We start from the raw sequence: 20,785 nt of genomic DNA on the forward strand, positions 1-20,785 counted from the left end.
TCAACTCGAATCTTCAAATTAAGTTGAATATTTTGAATGCACAGACTCTAGCCATAAGTCGGGTCAACTGTTGCGTGAAATGAAGTATAAACAGGTCATACACGAAGCAAATCTGTCTACCAAAATCTCTTGTGCCTCTGTATTCTAAAATCTCTTCTGCATTAAAGTACATTAATTAAACTAATCTATTTCATATTTGTATATACAGGGCAATACTTGGACTCACTTAATCTACTATTCTATTTAGACAATATTCTAAACGCGTAGGCGAAGTTCCGGTTGTGGATTATTAACAAAATGGTGTATTTTTTAAATCGCTCTCGCGTCTGAAAACGGTAAACGAAAGTCTGTCAGCCCTCGCCATGTATAGGCCTACACTTTTCGGGCGCATTACTACGCCTGAATTTGTCAAGTTGGGTGTGACGTCACGATTTCTAGGCTTAAACTCACGGCCATTAGTTCGACAACGGGCAAAGCCTAATCACATCTATCAGTGTTTTTAGCCGAAGGCAGAAAATACTAAGGCACGACAAACCAAGCTGAAGCAATGTAACAATCCTCCCCTCCAATAAACTTCGCTTCGGCATTGTTTGAAGTTTGAACGATATCAATCAGCATAACTGATTATTAGGCTGAGCATATGGTAAATACAACGATAAACTACAATGCAATCACGAAGCAACAGCCATCACTTTTGTTACCCAGATAAATTTGTGAATTTTTAAGGAAACGCTTTGGACTACGTATGCTATAGTGGGCCACGTAACAAAGGTTTACAAAAACGATTGTTTACACACAGCAACACGGTGCACTAGTGACAGAAACTACGATTATCCCATCAATAACAAAAAACGAAAATCAAGTTCCAGCAGTTCTATACAGATAAATAATATAAACACAAACATTGCATTACAAACCACAGTAAAATTAAAAATAACTTGTTATAAAAGAAATTTAAACATATGATGAGTTGATGACTATATCAGCACAATAGCACAAACACAATAAAGATTGTCGGTGAGTTACAAATCATGCTTCATGTCAATAACATTATAGAAGCTATAAAAACGTGAGATTGATATTGATATATAAACGGATCCGAAATAAAATACAATCGTATTCTTAAAACTGTGATGTTTAAAACGCAAATCATAGGAAAGTAATCGAATACATAAAATTAAGCATTACACAAACAAATAATTAATATTTTTCGACGCATGGGTAACGAATTGGGCGACGTGGTCTTCGGCGAATTCGTCCATTATTTCGAGAGTTACTTACGTTATTAAAATCGTTACTCTCGGGGCGATTTGCATTTGATCGGTTATAAAACAAGTAAGCTCCGGTCAAGGGCATGTCCAATTGTTGGGAGACAACTTCTGGGCGACTAGCTTGACTATAAGAAGGCATTCCTGTATGATAGTCTTCTCTGCTTAGCCTGTTAAAATGTACCCTTAATGTACGTTCGTGATTGCGAACTTTCGCTTTTCCTTTTTTGATATGACAGTGTTTCGCAGCATGACCTTGTCTCTTACTTTAAACTCCGCTTGTCTCGACACCGAATTGTCGTAATGTGCTTTCATGGATTGCCGACGTTGGTGGAGTCTTGTTTTCACAACCTCGAGGACAAGCCGCATGTGGTCTGGTAAATCGAACATTGCCGACAATGATGGATGACTTGAAGGCTGTCCAGTCATCAAATCTGCTGGTAACCTCAATTCTCGTCCTGTTAGAAAGAAATGTGAAGAAACACCTGTCATTTCGTGTGGACTGGCGTTATAGGTTGCACAAATTGAAGAGAGGGATTTATCCCAGGATAGTGGGTCGCGCTGTACATAATTCTGCATGATGGAAAGGATTGGTCTGTTGGTCCTTTCAACACCGCCGTTCCCAGAAGGGTGGCATGCTGTCGTTTTTGATTTCTTGCAGCCGAGAAGACCAATAAGCTCTTTAAACAACTGGCTCTCAGAAAGTGTAGTCATATATGATGATGTCATCCCGGTAAGCCAATGTACTATACCATTTAACTCCATCGAGCACTATTCGCATCAAGTGCTGAAACGTGACAGGTGCGTTGGCTAGTCCAAAAGACATAACATTAAAATTGAATAACCCTCGATGGCAAGTAAACGCTGTCTTTTCACAGTCATCTTCACTCCTCGGTATTTGCAAGTAACCAGATTGAAGGTTCAGTGTGGTGAAATATTTGCACCCCGAAAGTTGGTCCAAACTGTCATCGATCCGTGGCAAAGGAAAACTGTTCTTCTCAGTGCAATCGTTGACAGCCCTGTAGTCAACCCGAAACCTTACATTGCTGTCCTTCTTTTTTACCAACATAACTGGGCTAGACCAAGGCGACTGTGAGTGACTAGTAACGTTATCATTTAACATATCCTTTAGCAACTCATCTACCTTTCGTTTGTTTTCTTTGGACATTTTTCTCGGGTGTTGGCGTATCGGTGCGGCGTCTCCCGTGTCAATAATGTGAGTAAAAATATTGATTTGCCAAGATCACGTTTAGAGAGTAAAAAGTAGCTTGCCGTCTTCGAATCACTTCGATTGCAGCTTCCCTCTCAACATCTGACACATTAAGATCATTTAGATGCAGTTGTTCAATGAAAGACGACACGTCATCGTCGGTCGTTGGCTCGTCAACCTTTTCCGATATACAACATAATGAGTAGACATTAATGTACGAAACATTTTCTCCAACAATTGGTATCAAATCTGCATCAGTTGTCCCAGCCGGAATGCATTTGCTTTTATTCGTAAAATTGGAAAAACTAACTGGCACCAAATTGTTCTTGGTTTTTGTTATGTAATTTACGCCTAAAATTTCGTATTTGTCTAGGAGGCATGCATATCGCAGACCTCTGTATAAAAACGTCATAAGACTTAGACTTCGTCGGGCGTTTAACATTACAAGGCAACACAACTCAGCAAATGTGAGGATAAGCAGTCATTCAATTAATGCAATCGAGGAACTGCGCAAAATACCTGGTTCTCTGAATAGCGGTAATGTTCCTCCACCAGCCTTGACTGTCATCACATCATATTATCAACGATGTAACCATGGCCTTGAAGAAAATCCAAACCTAGAATGCAAGACTTCGACAAATTCTCCCCAACAAAAACGTTGCGAGTGGCCTCTGTTCTGGCAAGGGTGAATTTTAGCTTTGCTTTTCCTGTCATCGCGATAGCGGTTCCGCTTGCGCCAAGAAATCGAACATTTGAATGGCAGTTTTTTAAATCTTCAGCAGAACATTGTTGGAAAGCCAAATGTAATATGACGGCAATTGATTTTGTAAGTGATTAAATAAATGGTATACAGGACTATTATAATGTAGTATATTCACCAGTATAGATACATGTTAATACAGCAGTACTTTAGCTCTTACATAATGGGTTTCAAAAAAACTGACGATATCAGTAAATGTTTATTTTCAATGATTTAAGCCTCAGTTGGAAGAAAAAAACGAAGTAAACCTGAATTAATAGCAAGATAACGCGCACAGCACGGTAATGCGTTGATTATGCAAAACATTCCGTCATGAATTCTGCTATGTTAAGAATATTTCAATGAAGCAAAATAAGTAGCATCACATTACGACAATGTTACGATTTACAAATTACGATATTACAAAAAAGCCGCAATTATGCAAGTAGGACTACTTTAACAAAATATAATTATATCCTTGTTACCTAATTTTAACCGGTGCCTTCCAGAATAATAATTGCATAAATCTGTAATTACGTAAGCGTAATTGGCACATTCACCATCCTAAAACTTTAATATTGATATACAGTACCTCATATTCTAACGCCTATATTACTTTACTATACATGGCATGCATTTCTATACACTTTACCTACACCAGCCACTATAGCCTAATTCAACGTGCTAATGTACCATCGTGCAACTGCCATCATCTATAAGGAGCATTACTCTATACCTGGCTAACAACTCTTGGACATTTTCACACATAGAAAAAATAAATAAAATCGACCAAATATTATATATACAAAGCTTTGGTCGCACCACATGCGTTGCATTGCAAAGCCCTTTTAGCCCAGGAGATACTCATAAACATGTTTTTCAATACATTATAAACATGATTATGAAACAAGTGCCAATGTTCAAGTGTTTTGAGTCGACATGTTGACAGCTCGTGTAGTTGACTAAACGAGACCTAAGATCTTGAGGAGTTATTTCATGAAGAAGGCTTTACCTTGAAGTGGCTATTGACTGTTGTAATGTCAATTAGCGGTTTCTTTTTAACTCACACATTCGTACATTGATGATAATAATAATGTAATTTTCCTGTAATTGTAATTGACAAGGAGGTTGTCATTGACCATATTAGCTGGTGTTGCACGTAGCGGTTGTTGAGATGGATAGTCAGTGGTTCTGCTTTAAACTTTTCAATTTTAATCATTCCTTCCTTAGGTAAAAAGTCATTGCTGTCTTGTCTTAGTTAGGTGGATTCTTTCTATCCCATATACTGTATTCCTAGTTTCTGTTTTTGTGGAAAAATGTCAAGATATTTTCCTTTAGACCTCCTCGGTAGCATTGGTTAAATGTCCCTTACTCAAACATGAAACAGAAGTGCGTAGTGCTGGTGTTGATTCCTGTCGTAACCTGTATACGCCATTTCGAAGGTAGCAAGGGTATGGAAATTTGTTAAATAGTTTTGCTTATTGCATTAAAATTACACCAGTAAATAGGATGTGCAAGTACGATACTGGAAAAATTTTGGTTGGCGTTACTCGTAAAAAGTATTATGAAATCTTAAAGTAAGTTTTAAAGTAACCAGAAAAATCTTCGTTTAATGTTCCGTTGTTGAAAACGAAATCGAACAAAATTCTATATCCATTATACACGCTAATTCCAAATGCCTGTTTATTGCTGAACCATGTCAGAGTGCATGGTGACATTTAATATTGTAAAAGTACAATACAATAGATAGTAAAAACAATGTTAATTTTCTCGGAACGATGGCAGAAGAGAGCGTGATGGGCGCTGCAGGCCAGCTGAACGTTGTTTCTGCCATCGTTCCGAGAAAAACGTTGTTCCTGTAATCGCACAAGCGAAACATGCTAGTTTTAAAAAATAGTAACAATAAGTTCGCTGACAAATTTAACACACTTTAACTGCCATAAAAAGCCCCACATGGAAAAAGTAGAATAAAGCTAAACAGCCTAACAAAGTAGAATAAGCCTAACAAAAATAGAAACATTTAGAGGGCTTAAGATTTAAAAAAAATGTTAGTAGTAGTTTAATAACAATTTGATAGATAATTTTCATAATCAACTAACAAAATAAATGTAGAGAAAGACAAAGTTTCAAAAATTTAATTCAATTTGTTCGCCAAACGTAGTAAAATCGGCACACTGATAGCAGATTATATTTCCTGCAATTTATTATTTATTTACAGTATACTAGCGTTTACATTTGTCAACAAATTCTGTTATTGGTCCCTCTCCGATATTTTTAAAGCTTTATGACAAAGTCAATGACCTGAATGCCAAAACAGCAAAAAACACATTTTTACTTATAAGGTAAATATTTCGACAAGAAACCAAGTTTCTATTCCGTTGAAGGTTTTCGTGACAGTTTAAAGTGCTTTGTCCTTCTATGCCACCGTCAATTAGAGTGTTCAGACAAAATACTGGCAGCCGCAAAATCGATATTGGAAATGACGTTGAAGACTGCTTTGGCACAAATAAAAGTTAAAACACAGTTTAATAATTTATTTCGAAACTCATAAACAAGCTGAGCAGACATCAATAATAGGCTTTATCGTATAGGTCAAATATCGGTCGACAATTCGAGATGCTTGAAATTAGTTTTTGGTGGAAATATGTAGAGTAGGTTATAGTTTGTGTTTTTATTACAATAAGTTATTAAGAAGACGTATTACATCCATTAAATGTTTCATTTCAAATCTCACATTTTTTCTATAATGTTTTGAAACAGCATTTAGTCTGAGGTTTTTATTTTAATATTTTTGTTAGTTTAAAAAGTCCAAATAAGGCAAAAAGTTAAAACAGGACTTCTATTTTAATCAAAATTATTTACGAAGCTTAAAATGAAGATTTTTTTGAAAGGTACGCTGCATTTTTTGGAATGAAATTTGTTTGGGCGATTTTTAAAACACCTTTCCAAACAAAAACAACTGAGAAAAATATTGATTTTATCGCATTCTCTGCCTAAATGTCATTGAGCAAGATTTAGCGGTAACACAGTAAGGTTTATCAAGAATTTAAATTTTATATTGCCAAGGATTAAGAATCAATATCTGGCTATGTATAAAGTTAATAGTACCAAGCAATGACAACAGCAAGTGTTACATTGGGTAATTGTTACAACAAGTCTTGCAGTTACAATTGAAACAGAGCGGAAAACATAAAGTGTTATAATGGATAAGACAACCAAGCAAACCAAGCCTTAACCCCTGCATGGCAACATCAAGAAATAAGTTTGTTAGCTTTCTCCAGAAATTTCATCTTTTTTAGATTTCAGGGTTCCTCCATGTTTAAGTTGACCTCTTGCTTTATGACGTCGTGTCACCAAATAAAGAGCAATCATGTTAAAAACCAAGGCCAGAAGAAGTTGCAAGCCAATTGATCCAAACAATCTTGTTCGTAGTTTTCTCTTGTCGTATACCTTGACAAGCACAAGGTTAAGTCAAAATCATTTAAATCATCAATTTAGTTACACTATCTGAAACAACAAGAATAAAACTTAATATTGCTAACTCTATGAAATAGGTCACAGCAAAAGCGCAGCGCGCTGTTTTTTTAACATTTCTGAATACGTCTTTGTTTAAGAAAACATTCATGCCTATAAGAAGCACCTCAAAATGCTGAAGACATTTGAAAATGCAAAAGACAAGAAAAAACTTCAACTCTGTATCGCTGAGGTAGGGAAAATATAGAAAGCTCAGAAAGTTTTCACGCTTTTTAACGCCAATACAATACAAGTTATAACTAAATTAAAATCGCAGATATTCGAATTTTAACAAACGGACATAAACTTAGAATAGTTTCTATAGGAAATCAAGTTACCAAAATGCTTATATGAAGTTTGTCCTTGAGTGCTTTTGGAACGGTACTTTATTTGAAATTCAGTAATACCTCAGAAAGTTAAAGCCCTGTAATGCTCCTGAAAGTCGAGTTTTCCTACTGGAAATCGAACAATATCAACGATGTAACGTTCATTCGCAACGCTTACGCATATAGCATTAATTGCATGTTACATGTTATTTGTGTAACAAGATACGTTACGTTATTTTGCTGAAGTAAATTATGTTTTATTCACTGACGCTATTTCAAAAGCTATATTTGTGTCGTTTCTGTTTTATGTTTTCACTTTAGGCGTTTCACTTATGTTTCGTCTATATTAGTTGCTTTGCCGTGTTAGTTTTATCTAGGCCGGTTGACGCCTCGCTACTATAAAGCGTTGTCTCATTTGTTTGATGGGGTTTGTGGTTATTAGTGGGTTTGTGCTCGCATGTTTCTGTGTGAAGATTACAAGCACGAAAAATCTTACCAAAATGTTTATTTGGTGTCGCGTTTTACTGTTTGTGTAGCATAGACATTTGCGTTAGGTAAAAAGGACACTTGCCCGGGTGTTTTGCGCTTAGGGTATTTCTTACTGTAACCTTTATTAATTGTTTCTTACGAAAATTAGGCAAAGCCCCGCCAATAGAAGTCGTTTGAGCGTGCGGCAAAACATTGCTCATCCGTTATGGTTATTGTTGAACAAGTTGATGTTGTGGAACGTATCAATCGGTTCTGTAGGGGGGCTTACCACTTTCAAACGTGTGAAAATTGCTTTGAATAATTAAAGCATTGGTAAAAACCAACTTACAAAATGCAATTAATACTTCATGCAATATGAAGCATTAAAATAAGCTAAATGTCACATAAAAACGCATTAACAGCAGAACTATACAGTAGTTCACGGATCTACCAACTGGTTTATTTTACTTGGATCTTAGATATACTGCATATATTTTGCCTAGACGGCATCATCAGTATCTTATTCATACAGAATCATATAAAAAGTTTCGACAAAAGATTCTAAAAAGTTGTCGTTTCTAATTAAAAAAACAAAAAACAAATGTAAGTTATATCTGTTTTTTGCCATGTTAAAAGAAGGCGGCTCTACGATAGTGCATAAAAACGCCCATTCAAGTTTCACTTAGGTACTCATGTTATTAACCTTGAAGCGGAAAAACAGCTTGACCTTCAACCTACGACTATTGGCGTATTACGTGCGTCCAAAACTAACTTCTAAAGTATCTATCCCTTGAATAATTGATATAAACCTATCTTCCCCGTTTGAATTTTACGCAACTATAAGGAGATGTCGCCAAAGCAACAAATTTAGAGTAAAGCTCTTTTTCGTAAGTTTGCGGTACTTAAAACAATTTTAACTCTAGCTATACTCTTTAAAACTCTGTTGTTTTGTTCGGCAACAACACGCAAAAATTTTTTTTATCGAGTTAACTACATTTTAAAGCAGAAATCAGGCAGAAAAATACCGTACGAACCAGAAACCTTTTAATTGCTTATCAATACGACAGTTATTAACGAGCCTGAAACATAAACTTACAATTTCCTTTGTGGTAAATAATCGATTCTGTTCCCGATTTTACGCCTCATTAACCTAATTAGCCCACTGTGATGAGAATGACCAGCACGTTCTCAGTTACACTGAACTTAGGTTTTTAGGCTGTCGGATATTTTCACAATGTCAGAAATGTATTTTTTCATTAAATTTCTTGGCAAAGACATTTCCTACTAAATTAGGGTGCATTTTTTGTCGTAATTTTGAAAAATTTTATAAAAAAACACTAAAAAATAGCCGACAAATGCACGGATTAATCTTTATAAGAAGTGAATTTACACTATAGGTTATAACCCAGTAAAGCAGTTTAGTTAAATATTTACTTCACAACGTCGTTGATCAGCAAGTTGCCGGCCAAAAGCACTGGATGTCCACAACAAACAAGACGTGTCTATTGCCGCCCCGACGTAGACAGGTGCTGGTATCCAAGCTAAAACTCTGGTGAACACAAACACTATCCCGATTGCAAAAGCCTATAAAACCAAAGTGATGTTTACAAACACCCAACGCCTTTCTAAAAGCAAGGTTTGCTTTTGCAGAATTTTCAGCAGTTTTCTTTGCAATTTTTTTCCAGACTGAAAAAATAACCTTTGCAAAATATTTGAGTTAAATGCTGTAACTGTTTATAAAAATTATGTCATAACAAACTGTTTAAGAAATATTAAGAAACCCTATAAGAAGTGTTTTGGGGATAACTAAAGTTTAGAACGTTTTTCGTTTCCTTCCTTTGGGTGTACAGTTCTGGTAAGATCGGCAAATGAGTGAAACGACGTTACTTTATTACGATGACCAATTAATTATTACCACTGACCTTTTCAGAAGACGGAACTACCCTTAAAATAGTTAATGTAGATGGTGTCGCTGCCAAGCCAGCCGCCATACTAGCAGATCCCATAACAGCAACGAAGATGGATAATGCATGCCAGCAAACAGGACGGGGACAGGCCCCATTCTTTAATTTGATAATGGAGAAGTTTTGCACCGAGGGTGGGCCGTTTGCCTCCTTTGACTTGTTCCAATTTTCTATTTTTTGCAGGCACTGGCAGTCAAAAAAAATCTGCGAAAACGTTTTGTAAAGTTGAGTAGAAAGTCGTGACTGGTACAAGTGGATTACACATAACTCCGTTCAGCTTTCAATGAAAATTAACCACACCAATTGCCTGTCAATTAGAATCAATAATCTTATGGTAATTTGACATTTTTTGTTTTAGCTGAGCGTTCATCGTGATACAGTGTCAACAAGAAAGGGTTAACCGGGAACTACTGTACACAGAAAATATACAGCTCATGTTAATCTCGTGAAGGGTTAGTGACGAATTCGTTTAAAATGAAACTATACACAAACTAAATACCTTCTTCATATTGTGTTTGTAATCCTGCGTAAAGAACGTCACAAAAACTTTTTACATTCTATATCTATGGAATACAGTATACAGTATAAGTTATGTGTAATCGTGCATTTACTTACTTGATCTTCATTAGCGGTAGATAAATTTTTACACCCAGCATAGCAAGCAGAACGATAAGTCGTGTTGGTTGCAACATCGCAAACCGGGTGATATTTTTCGTCACAGCCACATTTAGCAACACAAGCAGACCTGTAAGGGTAATCTGTTATAATGAAAAGAAAGGAAACATGCGCACTACAAAAGATAAAAGTTAAGTTTTTCTGGTAAAGTTACAAAATGCGCGCCCGCTCTTGAATGGGAAGTAGTTATGACGTAATACTCCCGTTAATAGCTTACTCGCTTCTGATCTGACCTTGCAATTATTTTCCGACAATCATTTTCGATTGTTTCAATGTTTTTATCGTTTACTGTTTACATCCCGCGAATGTTATCAACGCTGTGTTATAAATGCTTATTGATTAGTTTTAGTATATCGCTTCTCAACCATATAATATAATAAAATAAGACGACATATATACGACAGTTTCGGAACCACTAAGTACATTATACGCTGCTTTATTTATAATTACTATGGCACAATATTGTACTGACGTACTGTTCACTGCTTTTCAAACCCACAATGGCGTCGTTTTCACAGCCAAGAAAGACAAGGGTGGATACGGCGGTGATGGTCAGAAATAAACCGAGCAAAACAAGTGAAATAGTTCGTTTTACATTTAAATTGTATCGACGTATAAGCCATCCTCCAAGCACGTTGCCAACTACAGCCATCGGCAGGTTAACTGACCCTGTAGATTGTCAAATTTAATCCATTAAAGTTAATTCCTCTTAAGTTTATCGTACTAAGGTTCAACGGTTTTAAAGCTCAATATCGGATCTTGCAATAGGTATTGAACTAGCTCGGAAAGAAGTGAGTCAGTATGCAATTGAAAGCGTGCGCGTTGTAAAACATAGGGAATGTATGAACTTGCTCGCTTTTCGTTTACACGGAGCAGGTAAAGTCGTCAAGCTCAAGATTTCTTGGAAAAACAAGAGATTTTTGGTTCAAATGTTTTTAAAAACTTTTGCACAAAATTAAAAAGGCATAGCTTCATATTTATCAATGTTTGAAATTTATTTAGGAAATATTAAAACAACTCCAGTTTAGATCTCAAAACCTTCGTTTAACAAAAAGACATACAAAACTACTCATCAATTATACAATACATTGTCGGAAAATCTTCTGGCCATAAGCCAGGAAAGTTAAACACAGAAATTAATGTCAGTTGAAACATGAAATTTCATATTGCCACTTTTAAAAGTCTTTGAAAAGTTTTGTTTCAAATATTTCCTTAAGTATTTATGTCTAAATCTCCACCAAACGTAAAGCGTGCGGTTAAAATAACCACATTAAAGTTAAGTACGTGCACGCGCGTCACATCAAATCATAAATTCAAGTTTCGGCTTAACGCGCTGAGTCATGTGTCGCAAGCATTCAAAATGTATAAACATACGCGTGCAACTTGATTATATTTTCTTTAAGTGACAGTATCCTGAAACTAGTAGGGCTTGAGCGTGTTAGGGAGTTTTATGTTATGATCCGCAAAACAGTAAGCTCTTTCGTATCAAAGAAATTGCGACATAAAAATTCTTCACCATACAAAACCTTAGGTGCACGCAGAATAACGTTTTGTCTGCTTTCGATAAGCTAGTTCCGTTATGTTTTGATTTCTTTCTTCTAACAAACCAGACATATTAATAGCTACGGTTTTTTTTATACCGACTGACGATCCGCTATCGGTTGTCGAAAACAAAACAAATTGAACCCTTATACTTTTATTAGGTCAAACTAAAACGCCTGGCATGCTTACCACCATCATAACTTGTAAGAGCTAGTGGATGAACTTACCATTAAGCAGATTCGCAAAGGATGCGGTTAAATTAAATTGGTTTTCCATGTACTTGCTCACGTAAGTAATTGAAGCAGCAAGAAAACTCGTCAAGTTAACAAAGCCCAAAGTAATGCTTATAAAGACGGGGTCTCTCAGAAGGTTTTTGAGCGAAAAGGCAAAATCTAAACTTGCACAATAAAAACATGGTTAATCACATTGGCAGAAACAACTTTCAAAATGAATTCGTATTCACTATTCACGAATAATTGTGGCAGCATTTCGCAATTCATTTTCAATCCAGCAACGATAATGGAGAGTAGCCACATAACACAGTAAATAGTAGGTACGTTACCTTTTACGCTTTCTGTGCGTGAAATATTGAAGTTGCTTCGGGAAAAGACAAATCTGTTGCGAAAGCTTCGATGCTCATGATAGCTGAGAGCACGAGAGACTCGTATTTTCGTATTGGAATCAGGAAACACTGGTGCAGAGGCTGATCTTTGAACTCGGTTGGAAGTCTTGAGATATTGAGCGTCAGTATTTAGCGTTCCTTTATCAGTTTCAGAAAATAAAGTTGTTTGTAGTTCGTCATAAATGTCCCTTTGTGTAATCATAATGCTTGTTCGTGGACTGGCCTTATCATCTTTTGTTGATGACGTAATGTGCGACGTAGTTGTATGGCTGTCAAAATTTGATTGTAGTGACAGGTTACGATCATTTGTCTTGTTATCGTCCAACGACGTCTTCAAGTGAGCAGGAGTTTGTTGTGATGGGGTGCATGAGGATGTGCTTAAACGAATTTTGCCCTTATTATTATCAACGTCGGAATTTGGATTGTTGTTTGAATAATATCGTCTTAGACAAAATATGCAGCCGTTTTCAGCGATCTGAGTTTGACTTTCTTCCTCTTTTGGTATGACTCTGTCAACATGTAATGAGGATTTTGACTCGTATACAATGATCAAGGACTAGCGCGACCGTATAGACAATTTACCCCGTGTATTCATGTAAGGACAAATTGGCACCAGAGTTTGCCTGTTTCTTGTCGATGTAATAATTATACGATCCTTATCGATAATTCTTATAAAATAATAACTTACTTTGGAAACATTGACATAGGAATTGTAACAATTAGCAGCAAAAGGGCAGTTACGAGATAACCTAACCACCACGCACCGACCCATTCGGGGTCTAGGGGGTCAATATTAGGTGGTGCGGATGTAACCCAGCCACTATCCACCCACATACTTGCGGTGACAGAACCAAGCAGAAATCCAACGGCAGGCCCCACCAAGGAAAGTGCAGAAACTAGACCTGCAAAAAATAGAAAATGCAAAACACCCTATTAGTGGGATTGCTTAGTTTCGTTCTCACGGCTCATTACATTTTCCGTGTCAAAAAGTAAGTGTAATACCATAGCAAATTTGAAATTATCTTAAATATTTTAACATATAAGCTCTTACCTATATAAACACCAGAATTTCTTGCGGTAGCAAAGTCGTCTATAAAAGACATTCCTAAGGGGTGTAAAGGAGTGTGTCCCATACCTTTTAGCACGCTACCAAACGCAATGAATAAATACAATGAGGAATCGTCGCTTGGTTCCTCTTTAGCATTTACGGTGAATTGCAATCTCTGTGCGGTTGTTGAAGTCGTTTTTCCACTTGAAGTGCATAATTGTGCATGGCTTATGTCTGTGGCGTATGAGACATGACGTCCAAAGTCAGTTGTTTCTCCCACACCAGCTAATACATTTGTAGCCTGATCTTCGTTCATAATTGGTAGCAAACCAACATTTGGCGTTGAAAATACCACGCTTTCTTTTAGCGATTGCGATGGTGTAAGCACACCTAATATAGTAAAGGTGTTTCTTTAATCTAAGCCGATTATATTCGAACATCAACGTGTATACAACCGGTAAATATACTTATGTATAATCATATAAATGGCTGCTCGCAAATAATTTTTAGTAACTTCAATTATAAATACCAAAAAAACACTACTAATCGAGTTTCAACTTACTGCTGTTTACTCTGTTGCTTCGAGAAATTTCTGTGATTGTGACGTTGACATTGCGATATTGTAAACGGTCGTTGCTAAAATCATTCCGTTGAAATGGAAGATACCTTTCACCGAAAAATTGTGGCGATGCGGAAAGCAGACTCGAAGCAGTCATAACAAGAGACCCAATTGCAATTGCACGTGGCCTTCATAATTGGCAACAAAATAAAAGGAAAATCACGGATAAAAGTTAAACGCGTCGCCGACTGATATTGATAATTGTTGTCAAACAGATGTTGATTCTACCATTATTTTGAAGATCGAACACTTACCTGTGCCATTTCGATCCGCAATAGCTTACGAAAAGAATTACACTAAGATTTCCAATATGAAAACAACTTTGCAAGACACCGACTTCAAACGTTGTCAGACGATATCTTCGTTCAATTGATGTCAGGGTGCTTTTACCATACCTTAGTTAATAAGTGAAATTTAACATATTGAAAATGTAGGTACAACCGACGGTATTAGTGAGAAAAGAAATCAACGTTAAAACTGTATAAACAGAAGAGACGATCGAATTTAGGTTACTCGTCTCTTCCATCAATTCTAGATAACAGCATTACGCGTATGCTGGAAGAACCGTTTTTGAGTAATGAGGTATAGCCCAGTCATTTTCTTATCCTATAATTCACTTACCCACTGCCCATAACTTGTATTAGCTGCAAAGTCGCTAAGCAAGCGACAAACGTTTGAACTTTTTGGAAATATTTCGGTGTTGCCTTCAACAAGGGGCTGCTGTTTGTTTCAATAGACTGCTGGTTTTTCTTTTCTTTCTTTCCAGATGAAAAACATTTCGTCGCAGTCTGGGTAGAATTCACCTCACATTTCTCTATTTCCGAAAATATACTCACTCTTTCTTTACGATTGTTTTGTAAATTTACAGAAGAACTTCTGAATTCCATTTCCGCGAAGCCTGATGTCTTTTCGCAAACCATGCTTTTGTTAAGTAGACAAGCGCATTAATTTGTACGAGAATTAAGAGCGAACCAGCTAACAGGCTGGCTAGGTCGGTTAAATTGGCTTCCAAAAGCATAACAATGATAAATAATGCATGTTTACAACACAAATGCAATGTCTTTCTTTAAGCTGATTAACTTTTCAAAAAATGCAGTTATTCAAACACACAATAATTGCAAGCTGAATACTTCCTTCAATTGCAACTATAACATGGAAACTATAAATAGTGGAAAAAGCTTGTAAGGATTAAACTTCAAGCTTTCCAAGTATAACTGCATACGACCTTCCGTTTTGCGTAAGTTCTAAACCTACTTTCAACCTGACTTTGCAGATACAATAAGTTACGCGGCCATGTGTTATCTTATAACCACTCAGTGCGGTGTACATGCGTTTTTCGTGTAGTTTACTTATCCACAAAAACTGTTTACAAAAGAGAGGAAACTGAAGTAGCAAGAATCGCGGCACAAAGAGCTTCATACAAGATTTTCCAGAAGATTTAACAAACCGTAATATTACTTTTGCCGTAATACTTCGTTAAAAGCTGTAATTAAGTATAACCATTTCCAGTAACCAAAGTGCTTTTATACGATACAAGAAGAAAAAGTTAGGCATTCCCAAAACTTGACATTTGTAACGCTATGTGCTGATATTAGGTAATTAATTGTGCACATTCGTCTTAAGTACAGCAAAATCAAAAATTCAAAATTCACCAAATAAATGAAAGAATTCGTTCCACTGCTATATACTTCATGGATGCTACCAGTGTCAGAATCGAGAGGTTGCACAACTAATCGACTATACACTTTACAAATAATTCTTTAAACTGAGGTGGGCACTTTACCAATGGTCAGTTCTTTTTAAACCTCGTGCAAACATACCCGACCTAAAACGACGGCAGAATTAAAAGTTATTGCTGGTTGCAGGGTTTTGAATACTTGTTTGTAATTGCAGATATATTGCGTAATTACGACAATGCAAGATGCCCTGCAGTAGTAACAAAAACAGAGGTGAGAGGAAGCAGTACTGACGTTTAATTGCTGATACTTTGCCTTATTATACTTTCAAATGAATTGTTTTCTTTGTTAGATCTGTGAATCTTTCACCTTTCTGTTACGACCTTTAATTGCCCAGCGTTCTTTTAATGAGAAGTTTCCTGTTAAGAAATCTTTTGTTCAATCAGTACAATGTATATTTCGGCAGATGGAAATACCACATTGGCGAATTTTCCGCTCAATTTCCCATCAATACAAAAAGATATTATTGCCTTCAAAAGTTAAATTCAGTTAGGTTGCCTTCGTACTTCATTGTTTGATAAATAAGTAAAAAAATTTATTTTACTCGACACTGCAATTATGTCTTTCATAATTATTTGTCGGTTTGTTTGTATGCTGGGCATTTGGCTAAAATCATTACGCGTAAATGGCGCAATCTATAATTTGATATCCAGCGTTCTCGATCTTGACTATATACCAGTCAGGCATATAATGAGAAGCTATGTACGAACAAATTGAATAGTTAAAATTCATTAAAATCTTATCAATTTATATTGAAAATGTGAAAACATATTTAGTTTTATCCTTTTTTTCATAAAATAGTAACCTATATTTACCTTTCTAATCTGAATTTAATTCAAATTAAACCCTAAGTAGATAAAATCAACTCATTCTCTTACCCTAACCGTCTACCTTTAACAATGGTTTTTTGTATCGTACTTTCACCAAACACCTTTTAAAATATTTTGTCAAGGATCTGTGACACCTTCCCGAAAATAAATTTTCAAACCCGATATAATATATCGCATAATATACTCCCGAAAATCATTAATCTCGAAACATTTTCGAATTTATGCAATGGTTGTAGTTGGAAGTTGTACAAATAGTCGGGTTTTGTTATTTGGGATTACCTTTTGCTGGAAAACGTTTTTTTTATTGCTTTGGTTATTAAAATTATTACTGTTATTAACTACGCAAAAACTAAAAAAAAAACAGACCAACAAGACGGAAAATAGACAAAAAAGTAAACAAATCAAAATACACTCACTCAAAAGTATCGATGGAAAATGTTTTTCTGAATAAAGATTTGGTTAAATTTCCATAGCACCACGCAACGGCATCGTAAAAATAGACTGTAAACCGCTAAAATCGTTAGCGAGCAGGGCACCCTAACCTAAGGACCGCTGGTAGCACAACTATATATATATATACATCAACAACAAATATAAAAGTTTGAGTAGCCTATATAAGCACTACAGAAATTCAAAAATTGTTAAATCAAAAATGAGCATGCACAAAATGTGTTATTGGACTAAATTATCATACACTCGATGTAACTCGAGTACATCACTGATGTTTAATTTTTCCCTTCTTCTTTTAATGGTTTGCAAGTCGTATACACATTAAAAATATTGAATCGTTGAAACTGATTTCATAATAATAATATGGATCGGTTTCACAACTGAACGATAAAAGTATGAAATATCTTTTTGGTTAATTAAACGTTAATTCGGACCAATGCTTGAAAATCACTTACATAATAGCATGAGACCACAGCTTTATGGTCTCATGCTATTAATGTAGGTCATAAATGGCTTGTATTGTATTCTTAGTGTCAGGTTTCATATATGTGATAAGCACATATTTCCAAGCAGAATCTTCCAAACATGACTTATACTAAGCTTGTGGTGAAGCCGCAACATATTCATTTTTAATGTTCCAACGTCGTGTTTCAAAGCGCTTTACTTGTAGGTCTACTAAATTCTTCAAAATTATACCGGCTTTGTCCATTAATTTTATGACGGCTATAGGCCTACATATAAATAAAATGTTGGAAATGGCAAAATTACACTTAAAGATTACGGTTTTGATTTTGCCATTTGAAATGGAAACTGATGACAGCGGTCAGCTGTTAGCAAAAGCTGTGCAAATATTAAGCGTATCTTTACAATAAATACACTATTCCCTTTCGGCTACAATTTCACGTTATCAGAGTTCCATTAGCTTATAGTTCACTGTATATATGCAAGCAGAAAATAAGGGTATCAGATAAAACTCTATTGCAATACTACAAAAGAAATAAGATTATTTCATTAAAAGTCAGAAGATCCTGAAACATTTAGTTGCGTATTGCCAATGATGTTGGCTGGATTAAAGTATATGAGAAGGGTTAAGTTTAGGGTAAGTATAGGGTTACCATTGCTTCCAATAATTTTAAACTCACATTCAAACGTCAACGATTTCTCATTGCTAAATTTAGCTTATTCATGGCATATTTTGGTGTCCCAAAACCCTCTTTTAAAAACGTCAAAATTCGATTTCTAACTTAAAATAAACTATTTTATTTACGTCAGCACTATAACATTTATAAGTTTTCGTCTAAGGGAAACCTGTACCCAGGAAACCGCTTTGTTTTTAGGTTATTCACTTCTTCAAACAAGCACATAAAACGTCAGACCATTACAGGTTTAGTAACTTGCACAAGGTCTCCGCATGTTGAAGAGAGAACTTTAATTTAGTCTTATGTCCGTCACCAGTCTGGTGAAAAAATAATCTTTGTCTTTGGTGAAATTTAAACTGCTGTATATTTGTTTAACTTGCCACAAATCGCCAAGACCAGACAGGAGAAAATGCTTTTTTGAATGTGCTCTAAATGGTAAAGTTTGTCGATAAGGAAGCGTAAAATGCAGGTGTGATATCAGGGAGCATAACAAGTCAAACAAATGCAAAAGTCATTGACATGTAAAGAGGCTGCTGCAAAGTGCAACGACGCATGCGTAAATAAATTTAACTTTTTTCTGAAATAAGAAAGGTAACGCACTGTTATGTCAAAGTTGGGTAAGCAACAACGCGACAATACTGTATAGAAATAAATGGTTTCTGCCACGGTATGATCTAATTGCCAAGACAACAAAGAACATAGATAATAGGGTAGAACAAATAGGGTCAACACAGTTTTCGAGGCAGCTCGTCATAAAATCCAGGTGATCTGAAAAAACAGTGCGGTGGTGTTCAAAACAAATGTCACCCCTATGATCACCATAAACATCATCAATGTTATAAATTCTGAACACTTCCCATTATAAAACCTAAAAATGACCCGACTATCTAGCATTTAATGTAATCGGTTCTAGAAAATTGGGTAATCGGCTTCATAATAATTTACTAATGAACACCAATGTCAGAATCTATAGTATATTGTATATATTAAAATCTTTTTCCCATTGAAGCCTTCTTATTAGCGTGCCCAAGTGATATAGACGTCATAAATCAAAGCCAATCGTACGAAAGGATTTGTCGTAAATGACCAGTTGCTCTGAAGTAGGCTTTAGCTTTGATTAGATTTCACCCGAAAGATTTTCCAGTGGGATGGAAATAGAACGATTTAAGGCACTCGACGTCGCCAGTAATCCTTTTTGCTCGCTGTGCGGTATTTTTTTAAGTTGACGGCGGCACGTGTTTGCTTAGTGGAATTACTGTCCTTATTAGTCTGCCCTTTGTTTTCTAGGCTTCAGAAAGAGCTGGGAGTGTTTAGTAATGTAAATGTTTTACGTAACAAATTATATCTCTGCTGAAAGCTTAAACCAATGGTTAAAAAAATCTGGCTGGGTCTTCTATTTATGGCATCCAGCATGCGAGCATTGTCCAAGCTTGGTGAAAATTGTTTGCTGTTTGGTCTATCCAATGGCACATGCACCGTAGTGCTAAATATAGATCACCAACACGTCGATTCAATATCAGTTTAGTGCAGGAAATCATACATTGTGCTAACTGTAGATGATACTTAGCATAAAATCGTTTCTTAAATGGAGATGTATTTGCTACAGCAAAGCGCTTTGTCAGCGGAATCATAATAATAAGTTAACACATTCTTCATGCAGGTACACGTGAGCACTGAGAAGTCGTAAGTACTATACACTCCCGTAGCACTAGTCAGGCTATTTACACAGCGTATGTAAATAAAAGTACACAAGGATGAGTGACCGTGTGTCGTGTGCACTGATACAGTCGGTCCATAAGCACTTCGGTGCTGGGCTGAGATTGACACGTTATACACTATTAGCTTATTTCGCCTTCAAATATAAATGTTGTTTCTATGTATAGAAACTTCCGCGTTTAGAAACTTATGCAGGACCCCGTTTGTATTGCTATATAACCATTCAGCATGAATACCTTAGGCACGTTGGCTGGCATGTCAACACGCGAATATGACGTGAATATCCGTTTCTGCGAATACTTGAATATGAAGCAACTCGCTTATAGCAGGGGATGTTAAGTACTGTAATAGGCTACTGTGCCTGATAATCGGTGAATGGGTAAGTTTACAAGGCAGTTACTAGAGAATGTTGTTAGTGACGGAAAGGTAGCTGGTGTTTGTATAGCGATCAACATCATTAAGAAGTTTGATTAGATTCTCTATAAGCAAACTCCATAGCTTAAATCTTCACGAATTGGAATATGCATATCATCAAATAGATAATTAACAGGTTACTAATGTTTATAGTATCAACAAGATCAGTAAAAATGTTTACAGCGGAAATGTTTTACCCATGCTGTAATTAAATAGTATCGCCTTCCACGTGACGCCTCATTACTTAACAGCTCTCAGCTGCAAGTTATACCCTATATTATTTAGAAATGTGTTATGTGCATAATCAACAATTATACGAGTATTTTCATGTTCGTTTCTCAAGACAGTCAAGGAAGAGCATAATAGTAAATGCCTGTTTCCATGTTATGGTATGTTTCGTTTTATTCCGTTGTACCTGTAGGACTGGTGGAAATGCAAACAGAAATGGTGTTTATTTTTATAAATGATTTTATAAAAGCAGTCTTTCATATACTAAGCGGTGCTTA

General features: G+C 36.0%; 2 protein-coding genes across 4 annotated transcripts; both read right to left on the reverse strand.

The window, feature by feature from the left end:
- Nucleotides 1–535: 535 nt before the first annotated feature.
- On the reverse strand, nt 536–4,150 carry LOC143449102 (uncharacterized). 3 transcript variants are annotated; one of them, XR_013114518.1, is made up of 3 exons: nt 2,998–4,148; nt 2,413–2,656; nt 536–1,726 (listed from the first exon to the last, which is right to left on the reverse strand). XR_013114518.1 is itself a non-coding variant. In XM_076949174.1 (3 exons), exons 2-3 carry the CDS (start codon nt 2,031–2,033, stop codon nt 1,397–1,399), a joined length of 540 nt encoding a protein of 179 aa, XP_076805289.1. In that variant the 5' UTR covers nt 2,034–2,656; nt 2,998–4,150; the 3' UTR covers nt 536–1,396. The 3 variants fall into 3 exon arrangements, 1 of the variants encoding a protein (XP_076805289.1); XR_013114517.1 differs by having other exon boundaries at nt 536–2,287; XM_076949174.1 differs by having other exon boundaries at nt 536–1,438; nt 1,536–2,656; nt 2,998–4,150.
- A 690-nt stretch (nt 4,151–4,840) lies between these two features.
- Nucleotides 4,841–15,837, reverse strand: LOC143449979 (solute carrier organic anion transporter family member 2A1-like). The gene is made up of 12 exons (XM_076950343.1): nt 14,616–15,837; nt 14,249–14,389; nt 13,938–14,122; nt 13,379–13,765; nt 13,016–13,229; nt 12,268–12,836; nt 11,933–12,097; nt 10,640–10,832; nt 10,104–10,233; nt 9,447–9,692; nt 8,959–9,108; nt 4,841–6,667 (listed from the first exon to the last, which is right to left on the reverse strand). The coding sequence occupies exons 1-12, from the start codon at nt 14,912–14,914 to the stop codon at nt 6,485–6,487; spliced, it is 2,862 nt and encodes a 953-aa protein (XP_076806458.1). The 5' UTR covers nt 14,915–15,837; the 3' UTR covers nt 4,841–6,484.
- Nucleotides 15,838–20,785: the final 4,948 nt, after the last annotated feature.

The sequence above is a fragment of the Clavelina lepadiformis genome, chromosome 3, assembly GCF_947623445.1.
Source record: "Clavelina lepadiformis chromosome 3, kaClaLepa1.1, whole genome shotgun sequence".
Classification (NCBI taxonomy): Eukaryota; Metazoa; Chordata; class Ascidiacea; order Aplousobranchia; family Clavelinidae; genus Clavelina; species Clavelina lepadiformis.

Bases quoted from the DNA above. Each gene is read 5' to 3' on its own strand.
- LOC143449102 (XM_076949174.1), bottom strand. From the start codon at position 2,033: ATGGAGTTAAATGGTATAGTACATTGGCTTACCGGGATGACATCATCA. The intron at 1,439-1,535 runs GTAAGAGACAAG...ACATTTTAACAG, and splicing joins CGAGACAAGCGGAGTTTAAA to GCTAAGCAGAGAAGACTATC.
- LOC143449979 (XM_076950343.1), bottom strand. From the start codon at position 14,914: ATGGTTTGCGAAAAGACATCAGGCTTCGCGGAAATGGAATTCAGAAGT. The intron at 14,390-14,615 runs GTAAGTGAATTA...TTATTAACTAAG, and splicing joins ATACAAGTTATGGGCAGTGG to GTATGGTAAAAGCACCCTGA. The intron at 13,230-13,378 runs GTAAGAGCTTAT...TATTTTTTGCAG, and splicing joins AAATTCTGGTGTTTATATAG to GTCTAGTTTCTGCACTTTCC.